The sequence below is a fragment of the Mauremys mutica genome, chromosome 2, assembly GCF_020497125.1.
Source record: "Mauremys mutica isolate MM-2020 ecotype Southern chromosome 2, ASM2049712v1, whole genome shotgun sequence".
Taxonomy (NCBI): domain Eukaryota; kingdom Metazoa; phylum Chordata; order Testudines; family Geoemydidae; genus Mauremys; species Mauremys mutica.
In genome coordinates this window covers 216,352,662-216,376,477 of record NC_059073.1, presented here as the reverse complement: position 1 = coordinate 216,376,477, position 23,816 = coordinate 216,352,662, and the positions used below count along the sequence as shown (strand labels likewise).

The following is a 23,816-nucleotide window of genomic DNA, read 5'->3' as shown; positions in this document are numbered from 1 at the left end:
ATTTGTCACCTAAAAAGAATGGCTCAGGTTTGGGAATCTCCCTCACGTCGTCAGCTGTGAAGACTGAAGCAAAGAATTCAATTTAGTTTCTGCACAATGGCTTTATCATCCTTGGGTGCTCCTTTAGTATCTCCATCATCCAGTGGCCCACTGGTTGTTTAGGCTTCCTGCTTCTGATATACTTAAAGAATTTTTTGCTATTATTTTTTGAGTCTTTGGCTAGTTGTTCTTCAAATTCTTTTTTGGCCTTCCTAATTATATTTTTACACTTCACTTGCCAGAGTTTATTCCTTTCTATTTTCCTCACTAGGATTTAACTTCCTTTTTAAAAGGATGCCTTTTTGCCTCTCACTGCTTCTTTTACTTTGTTGGTTAGCGACAGTGGCATGTTTTTTGTTCTCTATGTTTTTTAATTTGGGGTATACATTTAAAGTTGAGCCTCTATTATGGTATCTTTAAAAAGTTTCCATGCAGCTTGCAGGGATTTCATTTTTGGCACTGTACTTTTTAATTTTTGTTTAATTAACTTCCTCATTTTTGTGTAGCTCCCCTTTCTGAAATTAAATGCTACCGTGTTAGGCTGCTGTGCTGTTTTCCCCACCACAGAGATGTTAAATTTAATTATATTATGGTCACTATTACCAAGCAGTCCAGCTATATTCACCTCTTGGACCTGACCCCATGCTCCACTTAGGACTAAATCAAGAATTACCTCTCCTCTTGTGGGTTCCAGAACCAGCTACTCCAAGAAGCAGTCATTTAAGGTGTCAAGAAACTTTATCTCTGTATCCCATCCTGAGGTGACATGTACCCAGTCAATATGGGATAGTTGAAATCCTCCATTATTATTATGTTTTATTTTTATAGCCTCTCTAATCTCCCTGAGCATTTCACATGACTGCATGTGGCCTAAAGCTTTCAAGACAATGGAGAATATATAAGTGGGGATCACGAAAAACTGAAGATATGTTTCCCTCTTACCAGCATATGCCAGCCTGACAATAGTGGCTTCATCTTGGGCTAAATGTGCTATGCCTGGCAAAATGTATTCTGGGTAAATATTGATATCATTGCGTGGCACCTCCTTGACAAGAGCAAGAACTTTAGTCAGTGTCCTTACAGCTTCTGCCCTCACTCTAGGCACAGAGTCATTGCTGAAATGTAATAGATAAGGCATAATACGATCCAGCAGAATCTCCACACTCAATCTTGGTGCTAAATGCAGAATCAGTTCCAAAGCAGCCAGTTTTGAATCACAGTATTTGAGAGTCTGCAAACAGGAAGTTATCACAGACACTAGAACAACTAGCCCGTTCTCTTTGGTCTCTCCCTCTGCTTTCTCTGTTCGGTCATGTCCACAGAGATTATGAATAATGTTGTCCAGATCTTTACGTATGACAAGTATACGCTCATCTGCTGACAGGAATGTTTCCTTGGCAAACTGTGCCATGTAAGGCTGGAGAAAGGTGTAAAATATTTCAGGAAATGCATTGTTACGTTGTTGTTTTAAGTAATCGTCTGCTCCTAAACGTTTATCTGGCTCACAGTGGATCATCTGAGTGACCTGCAGGGAGGCAGGGGTGAAGGGAGAGTGGGAGAAAAGATTACAAAGTTTAGAAATGAATGATAAGTTACCCCCAAAGCAGTCAAAACCAAAAGCAGAAGAAATAAGATGGCTCTACAGAATGCAGTGTTATTTACCAGTTCTCTGATACTGCGATCTTCAATTTTGTTCAGGACTTGGTCAGGGGAGAAGAGACCATTTCTATAGGCCAAAAGCTGAGATAAGTCAAACAGTGGTACACCTTCTGTGAAGAGCTCTGCTATTACACAGCCTGGAAAATATCAAATATGGTGTCTGAGCATTACAAAATAGGTACTCCTCCTTTGCTGTCAATGCAAAAACAAAAATAAGTTTTACACAATTCAACTGAATACAAAAATCTAAAGGGATAAAAGAGTGTGTCCAAAGAGCTATTTTAAGTTTAATATCTCTGTATCAAGAAAACCCCCACAGTTGCTTTAAAACTTGATCCCTACATTTCATATATTTCAACAGCCAAAGGGTGATAGCATTAAGCAACATCAGGCACTTGCATTTTTTAGCTGGCAGGTGCTTGAAGCAAGCCAAGAAAATCAAACCACATCACTATCATGTGGCAGAGTAACCAACCAACCAAGAAAGCACAGAGTAACGAGCCCTCCTCAGGAAGTGACCGAAGGACCTCTGCTTCTGTGTTGATGCTCAGTGATGGTGTTTGTCAACTATGGGTATGTCTACACTGCAATTAGACACCAGCGGCTGGCCTGTGCCAGCAGACTTGGGCTCACCAGGTTCGAGCTGTTTAATTGTGGTGTAGATGTCCAGGCTTGGGCTGGGGCCAAGCTCTAAGATCCTCTGAGATAGGAGGGTCTCCCAGCTCGAGCTGCAGCCAGAGCTGGAATGCCTACATCCAAGTTAAATAATCCCGCAGCTTGAACCCTGCGAGCCCAACTCAGCTGGCAGAAGCCAGCTACTGGTGTCTAACTGCAGTGTAGACATACAACTTTACTTGTTTTAGGATATTTTGAGCAGTAACATTAAGATTGGGGCAGAAACCACCCAAGATTGCCAAATAAACACAATTATTAGGTCATGTTGCGTACACAGTACTACAAAAGTACTCTTTTCAAAGACTTGAATACCAATCCTGCAATCTAATCCACTTGGGCAGAATCCCACTAGAGTCAATAGGGCTCCACAGATGTCTGCCCGTGTAGATCACACTGCAGGATTAGGGCCATAGATTTTTAAATTCAGATCCCTAGTTACGCAAAAAAAAATGAACAGAGACTAAACCTTTCCAGGTGGTCTCTCTAGACCATAGTTGAAGCACATTAGCGTGGCAGTTTGCAGTTCCACTTCTCAGATACATCACCATGGTATCAGAGTACCTTTGTAAGGTTTTATATTGCACAAAAATATAGAGATTGTGTATAGTACTTATCCTGTGAATAGAAGGCTCTAAAAAGTTGGGGTGGGGGGGTTGTTTTGTTCCCCCCCAATCTCCCTAAATTCTTTAAGCTTCTTCTTATAAAAAAATCCCTACCAAGTTGATGCAAAACTATAAATCATGTATAGTTCTTGGATGATCACCCCAAATACCTGCAGAAAAGATATCCATTGCACGTTTCAATTCTCCTCTGGTTCGCTGATTGCTGTTTGCCAAGTCTACCAGTGGCATTGAAGGATCTTTCATATTCTCCAGCTCTGCAGAAAACATACTGCCATCAACAAAGCGCTCAGGGGCAATATAACACGTCCTTCTACGCGATGTGTCAAAGAAATAATTGAAGTCAGCAGGATTGTCCTCAGGAAGATAAGTTGGTTTAAAACTGGCAAAGTCAGTTAGAAGCACCCAGTTCCAGCTAGTCACCATAACGTTTTCAGTTTTGATGTCCCCATGACGGACTCCAGACTTGTGTGCTTGGTCCACAGCGGTCAAGATCTGGAAGGCTATCCACCTCTTTTCAATGTTATTTAGAAATGGCCTAGTACTGATTCGATCATAAAGGTTGTCCCGCACATACTGTCTGAAGAGCATAGCTGCTTTTTCAGACAAAGTGGCCTTCTGAAAGGGAAGACAGTTCTGTGAAGAGTGTAGCCTTATCTTTAACTCCTCTAGCTCTTGCTTGTAGCTAGTTAGTGGCAAAGTTGGATCCTGAATTGCAAACACCTTCACAACCACCAGGCCTTCCCTGTGCTTGGCCCGAGCAACTTTAAAAAACCGAGTACTCCCCAGGCTTTTGTCATATTCAAAGTCATGTATGTCTGAGAAATAGCTGTCAACAGACAGGATCTGAGATGGGGCAATGCCAGCCAGCTGATTCCCCATGATGGCACCTCCTATTGTAGGAGTCAGCACTTCACAACTGCACCTAGAAAACAATTCAAATACTATCTTATATTTCTATAGTGTCTTTCATCTCAAAATATCCAAATATTATTTAGAAAAGGTAGAAATCAAAAAGGTTGAAATCATTTCAAATGACACACAAATGCTGCCATTTCTGCTCTGGAGCGGAATGTGGCAACTATTTAATAGCTCCTAGGACTGAAAGCTGTTCCTTGCCTTTTTATTCATAGTTCATACTCCTGTAGTACTGTACTTGTTTAAAAAAATGTTTTCTTTGTCTGTTTCAGAGAAACACTTAATACAGCTACACCCTCATTGCTCTCTTTGATGAGCCCAGGATTTGGCCTTTCCTTATGCAATGAAACCAGAGTTTGGTTAACAGCTATGCAGGACCAAGTTCTGCCCTGGCTTAAGCAAGTGTATCTCCCACTGAAGTAAAAAAAAACACTTATTCCAGCAGCAAATTTGGCCCAGACTCTCCAGGGACAGTACTGGCAACTGCACTGACGTGTCTGGAAAGCCCTAGGGTCTCAAGGGATCAGCACTCCTACCCACATCCTACCGCTACTCCCTCAGTTAGTGAATTAGAGATTAATCTACAAAAGGAAGCTCCATCCTTTGGGACATTTGCAACGAGCCAGGCACAAAGAATGAGAGAACAAAGGGAGCCCATCGGAACATTCATGCTCAGTCCTGCCTGAAGAAGCAGGGCTGGAACATGTGCCAGACTAAACAAGGTTTAGTGTCTCTATTAGATTTGATTTCCAGAGTCACCTCCTCCCCCTCACCCTGTGCTCATACCAGGCATGACCTAGACTCCTCTCCCATGCGACACCCCACCCAAGCCTCACCTGATCCACTCCCCAATACTCTCCTCTGGCAGCAACCCCCACGCCCCCCATCTCAGCCAGCGCCTACCTGACCCAGCTCTGGCAGCATCCCCCCCACCCCAGCTCCCCATCACCCTGCTCTCATCTGACCCTCTCCCCAACACCCGCCCCCGTGCCAGCATCCCCAGCCTGCTCCCCATCACCCAGCTCCCACCTGACCCTCTCCTCAACACACCCCCCCCCGTGGCAGCATCCCCACCCCGCTCCCACCTGACCCCCTCCCCCGTGGCAGCATCCCCACCCCCACTATTGCCTTCGCTGCTGCTGCTGCCGCCCCCCCGCGGTAACTGGAACAGGAACCGGCGGAAACACCAACCGACCCCTCCCCGTCACTCACCCGGGCGCCGCCCCCCGCCGGGCCTGAGGGGACCCGGGAGCCCCCGGCTGCGGGCTGGAGGGAGCCGGGGCCGGGACGCCTCCGGGGAACCTCTCAGCTACGCGGAACCGGCAACCATGACACAGGGGGGGCGGGGCGGCGCTGTGAGCTCACATCCGGCTGCGCTCCGTCACCGCCCCTCAGGCCTGCGGGGGGCGGGGTCCGGCTAGAGGGGCCCTGCCGGGCTGCAGCCCCCGGCCAAAGCCCCGCCCCCCGGCAGCCTGTGGCGCGCGGGACTGGCGAGCTGGAGCAGGAGGCCCTGTGACCCCCCCCCCGGGAGGCGGGATTAGCCCCTTCCCCGAACCGAACCCCTGGGAAAGCCGGGGGGTGCTGCCAGCTCGCCTGCCCTGGCCCCCTGTGGTGGGGGGGGGTCCTGAATCCCCTGCTCCTGGAGCCCTGTGATGAGGGAAGGCTCCCAGCTTCCATTGAAAAGGGGGTCTGGCCCTGGGGGCGGCTGGGGAAGGTGACCCTCGAAGGCTCAAAAGTGAGACAGCAAGTTATTTGTTTCCCTTATAGCATGTTTGTTGTTGTTTTGTTTTAAATCTCATTATTTTGGAGCCTAACGTAAGTGTGAGGAGGTGGGATATAAGGTCACGCTAAAGTCTGTGATACTGTTCGGCCACTAAGCATCACATACCTGATTTCAGCTCGCCTCAGCCCAGAGCTGCCAGAGCAGTAAAACAGTGAACACATCCGGTGTCTAGCTCCCTGTGTGGACAGAAGCTCTATAGTCAGTCTATAGCTGATACAGAGGCTGGGCCTGCTAGTACAACCCTATCACCTGCCAAGTGGAAGTGTATGACCGGGAGCATGACTAGTGATTTTTGAACACGTGGGATTGGCAATGTTGCTGTACGCAAAGAGAGACTGTAACACACCCTTCAAAGTCCTTGTTCCTCTTTCTCCTAGGGGGAGAGGCTGGATCAGAGCGATTACAACGCACCTAACAACGTTCTTAGGTTAACCTAACACTAACAATACCTCTCCCCAGTCCCCAGCGAGACAGGATGAAGAGACTTTAACAGTCAGCAAAATTTCCCTTCTCTCTGGGGATTGAGGATTCTGTAACACTCTTTTACTCCTTTTTTCCCCGCTCAGGGTGCCCCTTCTGCTTCTGACAGTCTTTGCAATAAGGAACAAAAAAGCAGCAGCGACTGGTCTCCACAGCACCATTTATAAGTAAGGGCTGGTCAAAACGTTTTGAATGCAAAGCTTTTTCAGCCCCCCCACCCCCGCCCCAAGGCGGGGGGGGGGTCCTTTTTCTTTCTCAAAATAGAACTATTTTGAGAAAGCATGTCAATATTTTGAAATGTTTGTTTTATCAAAAAATCACTTTAGAAACTTTTCCCAGTATTGTTTAATTTGCCATACTGTAACTTTTGATTGGTGCGTTTAGCCACATGTGGGTATCTTGTTTTCTTGAGTGGATGGGTATAGTCATAAATACTTGGACAGCATGTAATTAAGTCATTTAATCTATGCTTTCCAGAAGACAAGCTGATTATTCTGGCTTCTTTGTGAGGGGGCCAACCAATCAACAAGGCCAGGCTATATGATGAGACTGACCTGTTAGTGGTTACAGGGCTGTCAGTCCCCCCACTCCCCCCACCCCCTCCCACACACACCCAAAAAATCTTTATAGGAGCAGGCAGTGGTGGTACATATCGTGTAGGGAACTCACAATTTTTGTTGGGCGTTTTTTCTTTTAACTCCTCTACTTTCAACTTAAGAGGAAGGACTGCAGCAGTGAGGTGCAATACAGCACATTCTCCTCTCCATGCTGAAGTTACTGGGATCAGGATGAGGTGATAGGCATCTTCAGCATCCCTTAATGCCTGTCATGGGTGCATCTGTGCTCTTCTAGGTCAACCAAATGGGGAATTAGCTAGCCCATTTCCTTCTCCCCGTGTCCAGGTTTAGATTTTAGAGAAGAACTTATCTAGGAGAGGCCTGTGCTTTTACTTGAGTCCTGGTGGATTTCCAGTAGGTTTGTCCCACTTACTCCGCTGTAAGGCTTAGAGGATAATTTGTTTTCATACGTTTGAGATATAAGGAAGAGTCTCTTCAGGTGGCTTTTGGTTGTTTTGGGGGATTGTCCTGAGACTTGTTTCTTTTTAAGAACTGTTTTGAATGTAAAAATCTCCATTCTATATTTTTAAAACTGAGAAATGGGATTAATTCCTTCCTTGATACTTTTCTTCTTTCATGGCATGGCTCTTCTTGATGAATTTTCTCAAACCTAGAATGAAGTAGAAAGGGATCTTGGTTACTATTTTAGTTTGAAAACAAATGTGAACAGCAAGAAGCCTGGGATAGGATTAGGGAAACTGTTTTCTGTTTTTGTTGGATTCTTCCTTCAGCTGCCTGTTGGTTTCATGGTGTAATGCTCAGTCCTCTGGACTACCATTTATAGTCCAGGTTTTGGTATGGTCTGATATGTAGAGCAGGGAATGTGGAGCCAGGTCTCTTGGGTTCTATTTTCAGCTTTGAGATCAAGTGTGATCCAATAGATCCAAACTTCCTGCTCTGATCTCTCTTGCCTTTAATGCAGGGGTGGGCAAACTATGGCCTGCAGGCCAGATCTGGCCCACCAGCCATTTTAATCTGGCCCTCGAACTCTTGCTGTGGAGTGGAATCTGGGGCTTGCCCTGCTCTGGAGCTCCAGTTGGGGAGCAGGGTCAGGGGCCACTCCATGTGGCTCTCGGAAGCAGTGGTATGGCCCCGCTCTGGCCAGGGGGAGCAGCAGCAGCGTGGCCCCCCTCCAGCCAGGCAGCTCTGCATGCTGCCCCCACCCCAAGCGTCACCCCCGCATCTCCCATTGGCCGGGAATCACAGCCAATGGGAGCTGCAGGGGCAGTGCCTGCGGATGGGACAGCATGCAGAGCCGCCTGGCCGCACCGCCGTGTAGGAGCCAGAGAAGGAACATGCTGCTGCTTCTGGCAGCCATTTGAGGTAAGCACTGCCTGGAGCCTGCACCCCTGAGCCTCTCCCTGTGCCCCAACCCCCTGCCCCAGCCCTGATCTCCTTCCTGCCCTCTGAACCCCTCAGTCTCAGCCCAGAGCACCTTCCTGCACCCCAAACCCCTCATCCCCAGCCCCACCCCAGAGCCCGCACCCCCAGCTGCAGTCTGCACCCCTTCCTGCACCCCAACCCTCTGCCCCCAGCACTGATCCCCCTCCAGCCCTCCGAACCCCTCATTCACAGCCAAGAGCACCCTGTTACACCCCAAACTCCTCATCCCCCGCCCCACCCCAGAGCCTGCACCCCCAGCTGGAGCCCTCATCCCCACCCCCCCACCACACACACACACACTCCATGCCCCTGCCCCAGCCCGGGGCCCTCTCCCACACCCTAAGCTCCTCGTTTCTGGCCCCACCCCAGAGCCCGCACCCCCAACCAGAGCCTTTGCCCCCTCCTGCACCCCAATCTCAACTTTGTGAGCATTCATGGCCCACCATACAATTTCTATTCCCAGACGTGGCTCTCGGGCCAAAAAGTTTGGCCACTCTTGCTCTAATGTCATGAATCTGTTTTCTCCTTTAGGTCACCATTCCTACTCATATGGCTTAACATGTTGCATTTGAAATGGAAACAGCTGAATTGGGATAGTACTACGTAGGGAATGATGATGGACATGGGCCTGTCCGGCAAATCTTCAGTTTTTGTTCCTTCCTTGCCCCTTAAAACATTTTAACATAACTGGAATGATGATGCTTGTACTTGTTGTGAAGTTAGAGGGTGGTAAATCCAGTGGTTTAACAATCTTTGTTTTAAAACAAAGCAAAGTGTCAAATGGCCTATAAATACAGTAGATATAGGTAAATAATGTTAAGTGGCATGGATATTGTTCTGTAGCCTGAATGACCTTCATTTCTTCCTTTTTAACGTCATTAGCTGAAGAGTAGCTGCCAGGATTTTGTTTGTCCCATTGTATAGTCTTTTTAAAAAGAGAGAGAGCATTTAATACTTGTTTAGAAAATCTCCATTGTCTTGTTTCTATATAACTAACATATTTAATTGATAGGCTGTCCCATCTACAGAGAAGTTATTGGTATTTGAGAACAAAGGTACTTATCAATTAAATCAGATGCATGAAGCCTATTTGAAAATGCAAATTTGTACATCTAGGCTATCAGAAGAAAATAATGCTGTTTAGAACACTGAAATCACCACGGTAACTATTTAATCATCTTTTACTATTTAATATCCCTAGATCATTCTTTTCCCAAACCAATTAAATTATGATAGTCTGAAAGAAATATCCTTTTGTAGTTAAAGAACAGGATTAGGATCCAGGATTCCCAAATTCCATTCCCTGTTCTGATCCTGACTTCTTGTCTGGCCTTGGGCAAGTCATTTCTCCTCTTAACATCAGTTTCCCCAACTGTGAAACAGAGTTAATGATACTCACCTACCTGGTGCCTCAGGAGGACTAATTCAATAAAGTTTGTAGCTTGCTTTTAAAGTCTTTGGATGGAAAGTGCCGGATAAGGGGTAAAGTATTTAATAAGGAAGCTTGGTAAGCAATTGGGAGCAAAATGTTGGATTCTGGAACCTGCTTTGAAATCACCATCTTTATGCCACTATTTCAAGTCTGAGCCTTCTGTCCTAGAGTGTTCCTGTCTCCTCAGGAGACCCAGCAGATGCTGCATGACAGGGAATGTTGTGAAGCCCAAAACTGGGTTCAGAAAGAACTAGCTAAGTTCATGGAGGATAGGTCCATCAATGGGTATTAGCCAAGATGGTTGGGGATACAACCCCATGCTTTGGGTCTCTAGCCTCTGTTTGCCAGAAGGTGGGAATGGATGACAGGGGATGGATCACTTGATGATTACCTGTTCTGTCCCTCTGAAGCAACTGGCATTGGCCACTTTCAGAAGACAGGATACTGGGCTAGATGGACCATTGGTGTGACCCAATATAGCTGTTCTTATGATTTCTGTTCTTTTCATCCTTGAACAGCTCTTGTACAACCTGCATTGTCTGACATCTGAACAAAAATAAGATCTACAGCTTCAGAATGTGGAGAAGGGTGCAGTTTCCCTGGCATGAAATATCTGATCAATTTTCACGGAGACAAGGTGGGTGAGGTAATGTCATTTATTGGACCAACTTCTAATATTACATCTTTAGTATTCTGGGACCAACACAACTACAGCAAATTTTCAGAGTGTCATTTTGCCCCTTTCTCCCTTATTTTAACTGTTTAACATAATAGTGAAAGACGTATTTTTCATCCTAGTTCTCTTTCTGGCTTTGATATTTATTAATCTCTTCTTCCTGAGTGTTGTAGGTCTGAAACACCTCAACCATGTCTTCAGCCACAGAGAGATAAGAATAGTCATAGTATTATCAATATAACAACTAAATTCATACAAGGACACTACGCACTCTAGGATATAAATACTGGGAAACCCCAGAGGGTTGCAGCCTTGGCCAGCAAGTAATTCTAGGACTCTTTCTTTGGGAAATGTTTCTTTGATGCATACCAATGGCACAGTTCTTTGCTCTTTAGAAATACCATGACAAGGCAGGAAAAGCTCTCTTGAGTCAGGATGCCTCCTCACTGAGAACTGCTATATCCCCATCTTTTCTTTGCTTCTAAAGATGCTTCAGCGTTTAGAAGAAATTCATTCACTGCAGTCTCTCAAGTTTTTCCAGTTTGCTAGAAATTCATTTAGACTTGACTCCTTTTTCTCATTTAGCTCAAGTAATCGAGATCCTGGATTTCTGAGCAGTAGATCTAAGTTCTGTCCCCACTGAGCTTTATATTATCTCATCATTGCTCATGATGAACCTCTTTTTCTGTTCCAGCAGAATGGGAGACTCAGGCCATGTCTACACTATATATTTTTGTTAGTACAGCTGTGTTGGTTGGTATGTGCAGAGGTGTGATTCCTGACCCTCTTAGTTGAAGACTCTCTTTAGCCTCCAAGATTAAGCTGTATTTCATCCCTCCCATCCTATTATCTCTTCACTATAAATCATGAGAAGTGATCTTTATGCCGGTGACTAGCTGACAGACTCCAGAGAGCTGACTTCAGGCTTGCGTATCATGCAGAATCATCGGAGCATTTTATGTTTGAATTGTTTTATACAGTATTGTTTTTTAGACTCCCAGTTTAATTCTAGGCACATAAACAAAACAGTTCTCTTCAGGGATGCATCACTTGATCTGCAAGTGAATATTGCAGGATAGCACAGAAACATTTTGGCTGGGTTTTTATCTAAAAACAGCACTTCTGTGCTAAATGAACTAGGACTGATAAGCTTCACTTAGGGAGAAGGAGCCACCTGAAACTTGGCTTAAACAGACTGGTTGTCTTTCATACAGTCAACTTTCTCCATTCATTACAGGAGAAAATGGCGCTTCATAGCCTCTAGGTGGCAGTGGTTTTTTACGACTACTAATCATTACCAGGAACAGCAGTGCTTATCCATATTGTCTCTCCCTCCCTAAGAAGTGTTGTCCTGATGTGCTCTAGTGTTACCAGCCTTACCAGACAGCTATATTTGGAAATAATCCATGCCTCACAGCTCCCCAGAAGGCCAAAATCTGGCTAAAAATTTAAGTTCCGTGCTTGTTTGAAGAGATGTAGCAGTAGCATGAAATATATTGCTGTGAACAGAGAACCAAACATTCAGTTCCTGTATTCCTAATTAGCATTTGGAAAAGATTAATTCAATTACTGGCATCTCCTCAAAATTTGGTTAGAGAATGCTTTCCACAAGCTCTATAACCTTCCAAAACATGAATAATTCACCAGTTCCTGTGGTTTTGGCTCAATTTTCCACACTAGGATGGAATGAGTCGCTGTCTCAGTAAGTAATCACTTCTACTGTCAGTACTACTGGTAGGTGGTATAAACTGTTCTAATGCCTAACTATGAAAGTCGTATTGGGAAAAGCATGAAAAATCCCTTGTCAAATGCATGAGTGCATGCTGATTCAATGAATTACCCAGCATTGAAATTCTGTGGGAGAGAAAAATAGATGAATTAGTTACCAATTAACCTGAGGTAGCAGGTGTTGCTAAATACATGACTCAATGCTGGTAGATGGGCGTTGGCTGGTGGCTGTAAAGCTTGAGCCAAAGTAATGGTAATCCCTTGGACAGAAGATCGGTGTATGAGCTGTTTGGGATAAGCGCAGGTTGGAGAAGGGCTACTGAGATAGCAGCAAGGTAGCCAAGTTTAACTGATTTACTGCCTCAAATCGTATGCATTAAAGCAAACTTAGAACAGCAACAGTTGAATACAAACGTCAACCACCACCCTCTTTCCCGCCCCTCCCCCCCCCCAAAAAAAGTTTCAGTGTCCAAATCTGGAGTCTTGGTTCAGCCTATCACAGAGGCCAGCCACAAAATTTGGCTCCAAACCCAAGTCTGAATTTCAGACCCAACACCACCAAAGTTTATGGATGTTCAGGTTTGGGAGGACAGGGGCTGGTTCAGGCCCATCTCTAGGATAACTGTTGATGGTCTGCCCTTGGATCCCTGGGAGACCCAATGCAAGAGAGAGCTAGTCACCTGGGATGCCTGTTTGCCTTGGGGATGGTGCTCCTTGACTTGTTATATTGAAATAGAAGCCCATATTTTGATCCTAGTCTCCATAATCTTCTGCCAATAAACAGGGTTTTTTTAAAGCAGAAATTTACATGCAATTTCACCTCCCACACAATCCAGTCACCCCACCTGCTTCATCTTGTGCAGTAACTAATAAAAGAACAGCTGTCATGGCTACTGTAGCTATATAAACTCAGGGAAAAGCTCTTCAGATTTTAAGGCGTGCCTAGAGCAGATGATTAAACATTTTATTTATTACAGAGAAGCCATAAATTAGAGCAGAAACATACCATGCCTCTGTGTGGGTTTCAGGTTTACAAGTATGTACTTTAAAAATAATTGCAATATGGGTAAAACAGCAAAGGAATGAGAGAATAAGCAGGGTAGAACTCTGGGTAGAACCCTCATTATTAAATCTAGTTATAATTAATCTAGTAGCGGCAGCATGTAGTTTTCTATGTAATAGTACACTGGTCAGAGATGACGTGTTTAGAGAACCTTTTCAACCCATTTCCAGGCCTTCTCATTCACAGTAGTCTCATCAGCATTCCAAGAAAATATCCTCTAGAAAGGCAGATTTGCAATAGTGGTGACGGTGTTAGCTGTAGCAGCCAAACATCAAGGTCATCCAAAAGATTCTACAGACTTACTAAAGTGTTGACCTTTTATCTTGAAAATGGTTGACTTTTAGAATTGTTATGGTGTATATCTCTTGCAATTCTTTATGCGTCTGAAAAATAAATTTTTATTGTTCTGCAGAGCTTCCAGTCACATATTGGGTTGTTTTTTTAAATGCTGAGTAAATTGCTTTCCTTTGCTTTTGCATTATTCTCCTCCTGCTGCTTTCCTACCCCCACCACCTTCCATAAAATGCCTGATCCTGTGCTCTCTAAATTCAGTGGAAATATGCTGGTTGGCTTTAATGGCAGACAGGCTAGGTCCAAGGTAAGCATTAAGGATTTCACCTCTCTGTAATTATTGCTTCTCCAGTCTAGGGAAGTGTCACCAGGATTTAATTCATGTCACTTCCACTTGCTAAAAAATCAATGAAATTCTTGTATAGTCTATTGAGACATGACAACATAATAGCTTCTAAGACTTTTAAGGCCAGAATCCCCTGTGATCATGTAGTCTGGCCTCCTGTATAGAACTTTACCCAGTAATTCCTGCAGCAAGCCCATAATTTCTACAGTACTTCTCTTACTGGCACCGTGGAAATCTTGCAGGCCAAATAATCTAGCCTCCTGTGTCTCAGTAATGAAACTTCTTGGATACTGTCACTGGGAAAGCTGTAGACATTGGGTTTTTCTTTTCTTACCCTAAAAGTAGACACAAAAGAGTGTGTCTACACACAGCACCCGTGGATCTGATTTGCAGCTCATGTAGATATACCCACACACAAGTGAGTATATACCCTAGGGATCTGGTGGGCTTGTGCAGCCGATACCAAAGCTCGTACAGCTAGCTTGTACAGTTACATCTACATGAACTGCCATTCATACAGCCAGCTGTAATGTAGATGTACCCTTAGGGTATGTCTACACTATGAAATTAGGTCGATTTAATAGAAGTCGATTTTTTAGAAATCGATTTGATACAGTCAATTGTGTGTGTCCCCACTAAGCGTATTAAGTTGGCTGCGTGCGTCCACAGTACCGTGGCTAGCGTCGACTTTCAGAGCGTTGCACTGTGGTAGCTATCCCACGGTTCCCACAGTCTCCGCTGACCATTGGAATTCTGGGTTGAGCTCCCAATGCCTGATGGGGCAAAAACATTGTCGCAGGTGGTTCTGTCGTCAGGCCCCCCTCTCTCCCTCCCTTCGTGAAAGCAACAGCAAAAAATTGTTTCTCGCCTTTTTTCCTGGGTTACCCATGCAGACGACATACCACAGCAAGCATGGAGCCAGCTCAGCTCACTGTCACCGTATGTCTCCTGGGTGCTGCTGGCAGACGCGGTACTGCAGTGCTACACAGCAGCATCCCCTTGCCTTGCCTTGCGGACGACAGATGGTACAATATGACTGCTGGCCGTTGTTGTCCTGTGGATGCTCCTGGCCAACCTCGGTAAGGTTGGCCGGGGGCACCTGGACAAAAATGGGCATGACTCCAGGTCGTTCTCTTCTTTAAATTTCATCTAATGGAGATTTATCTTGCCTGGAATATCATGCCAGCTGGAGGCTTCTGCCTCAGGCTGCTCTCCCAGTCAGCAGCACCGCGCGGTCACACCTACCCCAAGCCTACCTCTTGCTCCCATGGCTCATGAAGCCTGGACAGTAGTAAAGAGCAGTTCAACTATAGGCTGAGCAAGTGCATAATGGTGGTAGAATGTGCCTTTGGACGTTTAAAAGCTCGCTGGCGCAGTTTACTGACTCGGTTAGACCGCAGCAAAACCAATATTCCCATCGTTATTACTGCTTGCTGTGTGCTCCACGATATCTGTGAGAGTAAGGGGGAAACGTTTATGGCAAGGTGGGAGGTTGAGGCAAATCGCCTGGCTGCTAATTATGCGCAGCCAAATACCAGGGCGGTTAGAAGAGCACAGCAGAGCGCGCTGCGCATCAGAGAAGCTTTGAAAACCAGTTTCATGACTGGCCAGGCTATGGTGTGAAAGTTATGTTTGTTTCTCCTTGATGAAAACCCGCCCCCTTGGTTCACTCTACTTCCCTGTAAGCCAACCGCCCTCCCCTCCCACCTTTGATCTCCACTTGCAGAGGCAATAAAGTCATTGTTGTTTCAAATTAATGAATTCTTTATTAATTCGTCACACAAATGGGAGGATAACTGCCAAGGTAGCCCAGGAGGGGTGAGGAAGGAGGGAAGCACAGGGGTGGGGTAGTTGTAGGGGCACCCCCTAGAATGGTATGCAGCTCATCATAGAAGCAGCATGTCTGGGGCTCTGACCCGGAGCAGCTGTTTGCCTCTCTGGTTCTTTGGTAGGCTTCACGCAGCATTGCTGCGGTCCCTGTTATAACCTCTGTCCTTCATGCCCTTGGAGATTTTTTTCAAATATTCCAGCATTTCGTCTTTTGGAATGGAGTTCGGATAGCACGGATTCATCTCCCCATATAGTGATCAGATGCAGTACCTCCCATTCGGTCCATGCTGGAGCTCTTTCGCGATTCTGGGACTCCATGGTCACCTGTGCTGTTGAGCTCTGCATGGTCACCTGTGCTGATCAGCTCGCCACGCAGGCAAAACAGGAAATGAAATTCAAAAGTTCCCAGGGCTTTTCCTGTCTACCTGGCCAGTGTATTTGAGTTGAGAGTGCTGTCCAGAGCGGTCACAATGGAGCACTCTGGAATAGCTCCCGGAGGCCAATACTGTCGAATTGCATCCACGCTTCCCCAAATTCAACCCAGCAGGGTCGATTTCAGCATTAATCCCCTCATTGGGGAGGAGTACAGAAATTGATTTTAAGAGCCCTTTAAGTCAACAAAAATGGCTTAGTCATGTGGATGGGTGCAGAGTTAAATCAATTTAACACTGCTAAATTCAACCTAAACTCATAGTGTAGACCAGGCTCAGAGTTTACAGCTTCAGGAGATTCTGAAGTTTGAACTGTTTCTGATTGCTCTGAGAGGACAATCCTTTCTTCAAGTTGCTATGAAATTAGTCCTGGAACTGCAGCTTCACTTTCCTTGTGTTATTATTCATATGTTTTAAGTATCTAGAGTTTCAGGCTAAGCCAGGGGTAGGCAACCTCTGGCACGGGTGCCAAAGGTGGCACACGAGCTGAAGGGCCGGTGAAGGGGATCCCTGCACATACTATCTGTGGGTCGAGCCACCACTGGAGGGAGTGGCACTCACACTGCCCAGGTCCTGGCCACCGCTCCGGGGGGCTCTGCATTTTAATTTAATTTTAAATGAAGCTTCTTAAACATTTTAAAAACCTTATTTACTTTACATACAACAATAGTTTAGTTATATATTATAGACATATAGAAAGAGACCTAAAAACGTTAAAATGTATTACTGGCACGTGAAACCTTAAATTGGAGTGAATAAATGAAGACTCAGCACACCAGTTCTGAAAGGTTGCCGACCCCTGGGCTAAGCATTGCGTTAAATCAGAATAAATATCTGGCTGAGTTACTTGGGTTTCTTTTTGGCATTCTGTTTCTGAATCCCTGCTTGGCCTTTGTTGAGGATGGGATACTTTTTGTTGTTTGTTTGTTTTTTCCTTACCAGATTTCATAGTGGCTTTTTCTTTCTTATTATATTTTGCTTTAATTACAAATAGTGGAAGCCAGAAATGACTTGGTTCATCTAGTCCATCCTCTTGCCTTGTATAGGACTCCTGAATACTTCATTTCCAGGTCTGGTGCCTTAAACCTCCCTTGTTTCTTTGAGTTTTGGTTTGGTTTGGGGTTTTTTGTTCCTGCCTCCCTCAATCCACTTGTTTCTTAATGTCCAGCCTACAATTCCCTAGCTTCAGCTATTATTACATGATGGGATTTTTTTTAAAACAAATAAAGGGTATGACCCTGCAAACTCTTAGTCACAAGGTTGTCTCTACCCATGTCAGATGTCCTGTTGACGTCAATGGTCCTATTTCCATAAATATTGGTTTTCTGAGAGGGTGTGCAGGATCAGGCCTTAATACCCTTTCATTAAAGTCTTTACAGGGCATGTTTCGACTCTGTTCTGTTCTCCCACTCCAGCCACCAGACTTGCCCCTGCCCTCCCGCCAGACTACATACATTCTGGGCCTGATCTTAAAATATGCCTAAGCCTCGCTTAGCCCAAAACCCAAGAAGGGGGGGAGGTAAAGGTGGCTGATTCCCTCAGGTAGCCAGAAACTGTGGTAATTTAGAGCAGGGATCTAACAATATCAGGTTCTGTCCCATGACACATCCTGAGTGCAAGCTCTGTAACTGATGGAGACCCTGGCTGCCTGTTTAGGGTAGCTTTACAGAGCCTTTGCACCATGGGAGTGGTGCAAAGAGGCCTCCTTGTGGGACAACATCTGGCCTTCTGCTTCCATCCTCAAATATATAACCTCCAATTCATGTATCAGCTTTAGTGCCCTTCTTTGTAGTTGCTTCCATTTATCTCTGCTGAATGCTGGGGGAGGGAAAACAGAACTTCTCCACAATATTTCAGGTGCTCAGATAGCAACGAATGTGAAATAATAATTGTCAGCTCTTTAGCAAATACAATTATGAAGTTAAAAACTTTCCCCACAGTAGTTTAGCCAGGTTCTGGGAAGGGTTAGCTAGTCCGATGCAGCTCCGTGTTGTGTTAGATGGATTGCTGTTACGAACACTGGAGGGCAGCAGAACAAATGCAGCTAAGGATTTAAGCACCAAACAATAGAAATGAGCTGGATTCTGAATTATCGTAGCATCCTCCCACAGTAAAGTCAATACAGTGACAGAAAAATATCACATGCCGAAGTACCTCTTTCTGTAAAAAGCATAGGTGCCGGAACTAGGGGTACTGGCTTGAAGTAGCAATAACAACCTAAATACATGGTTTCTGCCTTCAACACCTCCACTATGAAAATTGTTCCAGCACCACTGGTAAAAAAAATAAATTCAGTGAGTAAGAATTGCTTTCCCAACCTGTAGTAAACCTTTAAAAAGAACTGTCCTCTTACCTCCTTTTGCAAGAGAGTTCATTCAATTCACAAGTTCTGTTGTTTTCTTGATGGTGAAAATACACTAGAAATAACCACTTTGCAAATTATCTCAGATTTGAAAAATTAACAAAGCTACCTTTTGTAATGAAGAGTAACAGCCCCAGCCAGGTGCAAGGAGGATGAAAGTGAGTCTGTTGCTGGGTTCTTCATGTCTGGCTATTTGCAAATGGGGGAAAGATTGCAAAAATCCCTCCTCTGTTGTGCCACAGACACAATCACACATACAGACTCACACGGTCCTTGGGCTCCTAGAGTGCAAGGATAGCTTCTGCCAAGCAGTGCCAAAAGAGGCAGGGAGGAGCAGTGTTGGGGCAAGGCCATCACTCCACCAGTGCCCCTCTTCATCCCAGCTGGGCTCTGTGAGGAGAGCACATGCTGCCCCTTGCCAACACATGCCAGATATGTTGCTCTAGCATCCATTGCATTGGGAGTCCAGGAGGACTTTTTAATTTTAGCTGTAAATATACATATATAAACACAGTGAGTTCATGGAGGATAGGTCCAGCAATGGCTATTAGCTGGGATGGACAGTGATGGTTTCCCTAACCTCTGTTTGCCAGAAGCTGGGAATGAGCAACAGGGAATGGATCACCTGATGATTACATGTTCTGTTCATTCCTTCTGGGGCCCTGGCATTGGCCGCTGTCAGATGACAGGATACTGGGCTAGATGGACATTTGGTCTGACCCAGTATGGCCGTTCATATGTTCAGTATACTTTTAAAGCTGGATTCTTCTTTGCAGACAGGCAGAGGCACCCAGTTTCCAGCTACTGGAAAACATCCTAAGCCAGCATTGCAGTGAACCCATTTGTCAAGGCTGATTCCCAACTCTGGCACTTTGAGTTCAGAAGGCGGGGGGGCGCAAGGACCCTAAACATTAATACTGGCCACTCCAGGCATGTATTAAACTCCCAAGGTTACAGCTTTTCTCTGACCTTGGATGGGTAGATGCTGCCAACACCCAAGGGCAAAAACCCCTTTGAGAACCCAGGAAGGTGCACTTGGGAATTCCTTCCTGTGGGGTGGCCTCAAGCCCTTTCACCCCCCCACACACTTTGTGGAAGAGCTGAGAAAGAAAACAAAGGAAATCAAATGTTGCCACCAGCTAATTAAACAACATATGCACAAACCTCGTAGGACACAAAATCCAATCCTGTTCTTAAAAAAGGTAAATTTTATTAAAAACAAAAAGAAAGAAAATACATTTGAAAACTTAGGCCATTGTTAGATTTTAAAAAGAGTAAATACAAACATTAAGAATCAAGAATAGCTTTCTTGAGGCCCAGCTTAAAAGTTACAAGCAAAACAAAAACATTTGGGGTTAGCACAGATGAGTCCACAAGCCATAAAGAAATAAACGAGATAAACATAATTGCATCTTCCTAGACATTTCCTGATCTACTTACATATCTGGGGGTTTCAAGTGAGTAGTTTCTAGGTATGAGCTGATGACTTTTCATACTTGGCCCAAGCTTCTTACAGTATAGCTGCTCTGTCCCTTCTCTCCAGGAAAGCAACACAAACAGACAAAGGGGAAGTTTTTTCCCAATTTTAAAAAGTTCTAGCCTTCTCATTGGCTCTTTTGGTCAGGTGCCCACTCCTTTCCTTTTACCTATGCAGGGAGACTTTTTAACCCTTTACAGGTAAAGCAAGTAGAGAACAACTAGTAAGAGGGATTTTATAGCTAACTGGCTGGCTGGGTGTTCATAAAATGGAGCTACACTCCCCCCCCCCGTTCATTTATCACACCATTTATATAAAAATTGCCTCATTACTGAGACTACTACTCATTACTCACTCATTACTACTCATTACTTGAGACTACTAGTAGTAATCTCAAGCATGGAAGGGATGGAGACTAAGTTATCTTTTCAGTCTAGAGGTGGCCCTTCCAGAACATGATACACACAAATCTGAAGAAACTTGTACTGTGGTTGTCCATGCTGTGTGTGTGCTATGAATAAATAGAGGCATGCAATTTACTAAGGCTGCTGAGCTAGAACTTTCACAAGAAATGACTTCACTGTAGAAAATATTAGTTATAAATTGTATAACTTCCCAATCATTGGGAATTAGCATGTGCAATACAGTATATGTAAGCAGATATTGCTACATAGTACTAAAGGTACATACAGTATCGTTTATAAACCATGCCCACAAAATGGGGGGAGAGTGGGAGGAGCTATGACATAGCTGACCATTTATCATTTTCAATGGAAAATTGTTTGGCAACTTTCATTGTCCAGGCAAATTTAGACAGATGAAAGGGTCGACTAAGCAATGATTATATATGTACATAAATTCAAATAAATTACTGAAAGCTTTCAGGTTTTATCTGTTAAAATGCTTCTATGACTTTGGCTTAAAAGAAGGAAGAGCTTTAGAAGGATCAGAAGAGAGTGTCCCATGGGAATAAAGTTACCCATGGAAATAAGAATTTGTTTTTTTGAACTTCACAGAGAAACAAAGGTTTTTTACAGATGCAATAACCATATCTCTGCAATAGTATTTTTAATAACCAAAGGCAGAAGAGTTGTGACTTTGCATGTAATGGCAACGTTTGCGAAAGTAAGCCGGTACGGCATACCGGCGCACCATACTGAGGTGGATTGGCTTCCCCGGCAGCAATTTAAAGGGCCTGGGGCTCCCAGCTGCTGCTACCACAGCCCCACCTCTTCCAGTAGAGGCCACGCCTCTTCCGGTTGTGTCCCCGCCCCTTCCTAAGGACGCTGGAGTAGTGGTAAGTCCTTTAAGTTACTTTCACCCCGATCGTTCATAACTTTTTCCCACAAGAGGCTTATTTCATAGAATATCAAGGTTGGAATGGACCTCCGGAGGTCATCTAGTCCAACCCCCTGCTCAAAGCAGGACCAGTCCCCAGACAGATTTTTACCTCAGTTCCCTAAATGGCCCCCTCAAGGATTTAACTCACAACCCTGGATTTAGCAGGCCAATGCTCAAACCACTGAGCTATCCCTCCCCACCCCATTTCAAACAGCAGTAACCTACCAATGCTATTCTAAGCAAAATTAGTTAATAGTTTCCTGTTAGCAAAACACAAATGGTGGTGTGTGAGGGCTGATTTCTTCATATTCTAGAAAAGAGCTAAACTGTGTTATCTATTTTCTGATTTGTAAGGGTTCCCCCTCCCCTAATGTCCATTTAAACCAAGCAGTGTCATTAGGAGTCTCTTTCTTTTTCCAGTGTTTGGCCAAATATCACTCCATTACTCTCAGGAAGTGTGAAATTAGTCCAGAGCATTTCATCAGGGAGGCCCCAATCAGTAGGGACTCCAGAATGTTGAGGGGCAGTCTGTATACACCCATCTCAAAGATAAAGTAGAAGATTTGCACAAAAGTCAGCCACCTCTGGGCATTCCTATCAGATATGAAGGAAAAATGCTGCTGCTTCTACATTCCTTCCAGAAAGCATGTAAATAATCAACAGATTTTTTTTTAAACACGAGGAAATGAAATGTATCAGTGGATCATCGTGTAGCTGAGTTCCATTACATCAAGTACCTGGGCAAAAAACTCACCTACACGCTTTTGAAAACTTAACCCACAGGGAGCATGTATGTGAAGTTCTAAAGTACTATTTATACTGTCAGCTCTCTCATCACAAACACACTTTGAAGTTAGAGGACATCTTTCACAAGCATTAAATTCAGTCCCATGTTCGGGAGCTAGTAAGTGCTGGCAGTGGACTCTCCTCACACACATTCCCAAATTGTGTTTAAATTGGAATTTCAGTACAAATATAAAATGAACAACATGTTATTGGTAAATGCAGGTGTCAATTAAAATGAGAGCTTACCCATATAAATCAGAGTGGGAGAACAGTCTGGGCATTTGGGAATGCTTAAGTGTCCATGACATCCAAAAGGGGACGGCAAGTACCTGGCCTTATCAGAGTTAATAGATTATTTTTTCCATTTAGGCTGTAAACACCCTGTTTCTTGTTCAATCCAATAATTAAGAGTCATCATATTAACTATCAGCATAACAACTCAGCATGTTTATACATTAAGTTTAAGCCAATATTTTAAGGGTTTCTAAGCAGTTTCTTTTAAGGATTCCATAACTGATGCATTGTACTTTTTCTCTTCTTATTCTGCTAATATATTTCCATATTTTTTGTATTGCAGGTAATTCTCACATTACAGGGCAAGCTGATGTTTCTGCTGTATGGCATTTGGGACATTTAAACATAGCTATTCTGGCGTATAATTTAGGACAAATCAATCCGTGTTCCACACGCAGTTGTTATGGGGCTTATTTTGTTACAGGTGGATGCTTTATACATATTGGATGTGACCTGGTTCTATTCTTCAGCAGTAATTTCAATTTACTTTTCATTTTGCAGTTTCCCCATGCCACTGTTGGCTAATCATCTCTTAGTAGTTTATAACATCTGCTAGTCAATTTAGAAGTGATGGAGCTGCACAGCTTCGTTTCTTCAACGAGTGAGAAGTGATTGGTTTTCCTTTTTTGGTAAAGATGCAGTGATGGGAAGGCAATGCAGACTGCCCTGATGGGGAGACATTGCAATGATTCAATCTCTAGTGCTCCCATCCAGGAAGATGTGTAGACCAGAGAAGATAAGCTCTGTCTGTCTTGTATCAATTAGAAGGGATTTGGGCTTGATGTGGGGGCCTTGCAGGTGAGGTCTGGGGCATGGTTAAAATGGAGATATTTATATGCACTATGTACTCTACAGACATAAATACAATTCAGTCCCTGACCCAAAGATCTTATGGTCTAAGGATGATTAAGTTTATGCATGTCAGTAGTCCCACTAAACCTGGGGCCTAATGAAGACACGACAGAACAAGGAAAGACAAGTGAAGAGTAAGGCACAGAGGTTACTCATACAAGCCCATGGACTAGATCCTATGCTGTACCCCAGCAGTTTTGGAGCTCTGGAACAAAGTAACCTCATTCTCTCACCTGAAAGAAGCACCTCCTTGAGCTGCTTCTAAAAATTCCTGCTGGGATTTAACAGACAATAAAAAGCCATTCTCTGGTTGGAGAAGGACTGTGCTAGGAATACCACTAGGTGAGGTGCAGTGGGGCTGCAGGCCCCTCCAGGGCACATCAAAGAATTGTACTCCCCATCACAAAGTGGGAAAATAAAGTTTTGTGTACCCCCATGAGAAGAAAGTGATTGCACATCATCATAAGAATGGCTTAGCCTCCAAGAACTGAAAAACGCAGTCTCTGGTGAGAGAAGAATGGTCAAAGATCTGTCAACTTAAACAGGCACAAAATGATCTACTGGGTGACATTTCTTTTTCCTTTCCCTCATGGCCATGTGGCTCTTTTCTCATTCCCAATGAGTGTCACAGCCTGACGTCTACCCCCTACAAATCAAAAGCTGCATTAATAAATATCGTTTCAGCTGGCTACTTCTATGCACATAAAAATCATTAATAATGGTAAATGGGTTC

The 23,816-nt window shown here is 44.4% G+C and overlaps 1 protein-coding gene and 1 long non-coding RNA gene across 4 annotated transcripts in view; one reads left to right on the top strand and one right to left on the bottom strand.

Moving 5' to 3' along the window:
- Positions 1 to 5,262, bottom strand: part of PIK3R4 (phosphoinositide-3-kinase regulatory subunit 4) — a 35,055-nt gene extending 29,793 nt beyond the window's left edge. Inside the window, exons 1-4 of the mRNA XM_045004790.1 lie at positions 5,124 to 5,262; positions 3,146 to 3,918; positions 1,702 to 1,835; positions 982 to 1,564 (exon numbers count right to left, since the gene is read on the bottom strand). Of these exons, the coding sequence (XP_044860725.1) occupies positions 982 to 1,564; positions 1,702 to 1,835; positions 3,146 to 3,875 (1,447 nt within the window). The 5' untranslated portion in view covers positions 3,876 to 3,918; positions 5,124 to 5,262. The remainder of the gene's footprint in view (positions 1 to 981; positions 1,565 to 1,701; positions 1,836 to 3,145; positions 3,919 to 5,123) is intronic.
- A 353-nt stretch (positions 5,263 to 5,615) lies between these two features.
- Positions 5,616 to 22,748, top strand: LOC123363619. Of its 3 annotated transcripts, none has more exons than XR_006576832.1 (4): positions 5,616 to 5,646; positions 10,125 to 10,243; positions 20,827 to 21,107; positions 22,515 to 22,712. It is a non-coding gene; the product is annotated as an uncharacterized LOC123363619 (long non-coding RNA). The 3 variants fall into 3 exon arrangements; XR_006576831.1 differs by lacking the exon at positions 5,616 to 5,646 and adding an exon at positions 6,168 to 6,341; XR_006576833.1 differs by lacking the exons at positions 20,827 to 21,107; positions 22,515 to 22,712 and adding an exon at positions 22,733 to 22,748.
- The last annotated feature ends 1,068 nt before the right edge of the window (positions 22,749 to 23,816 follow it).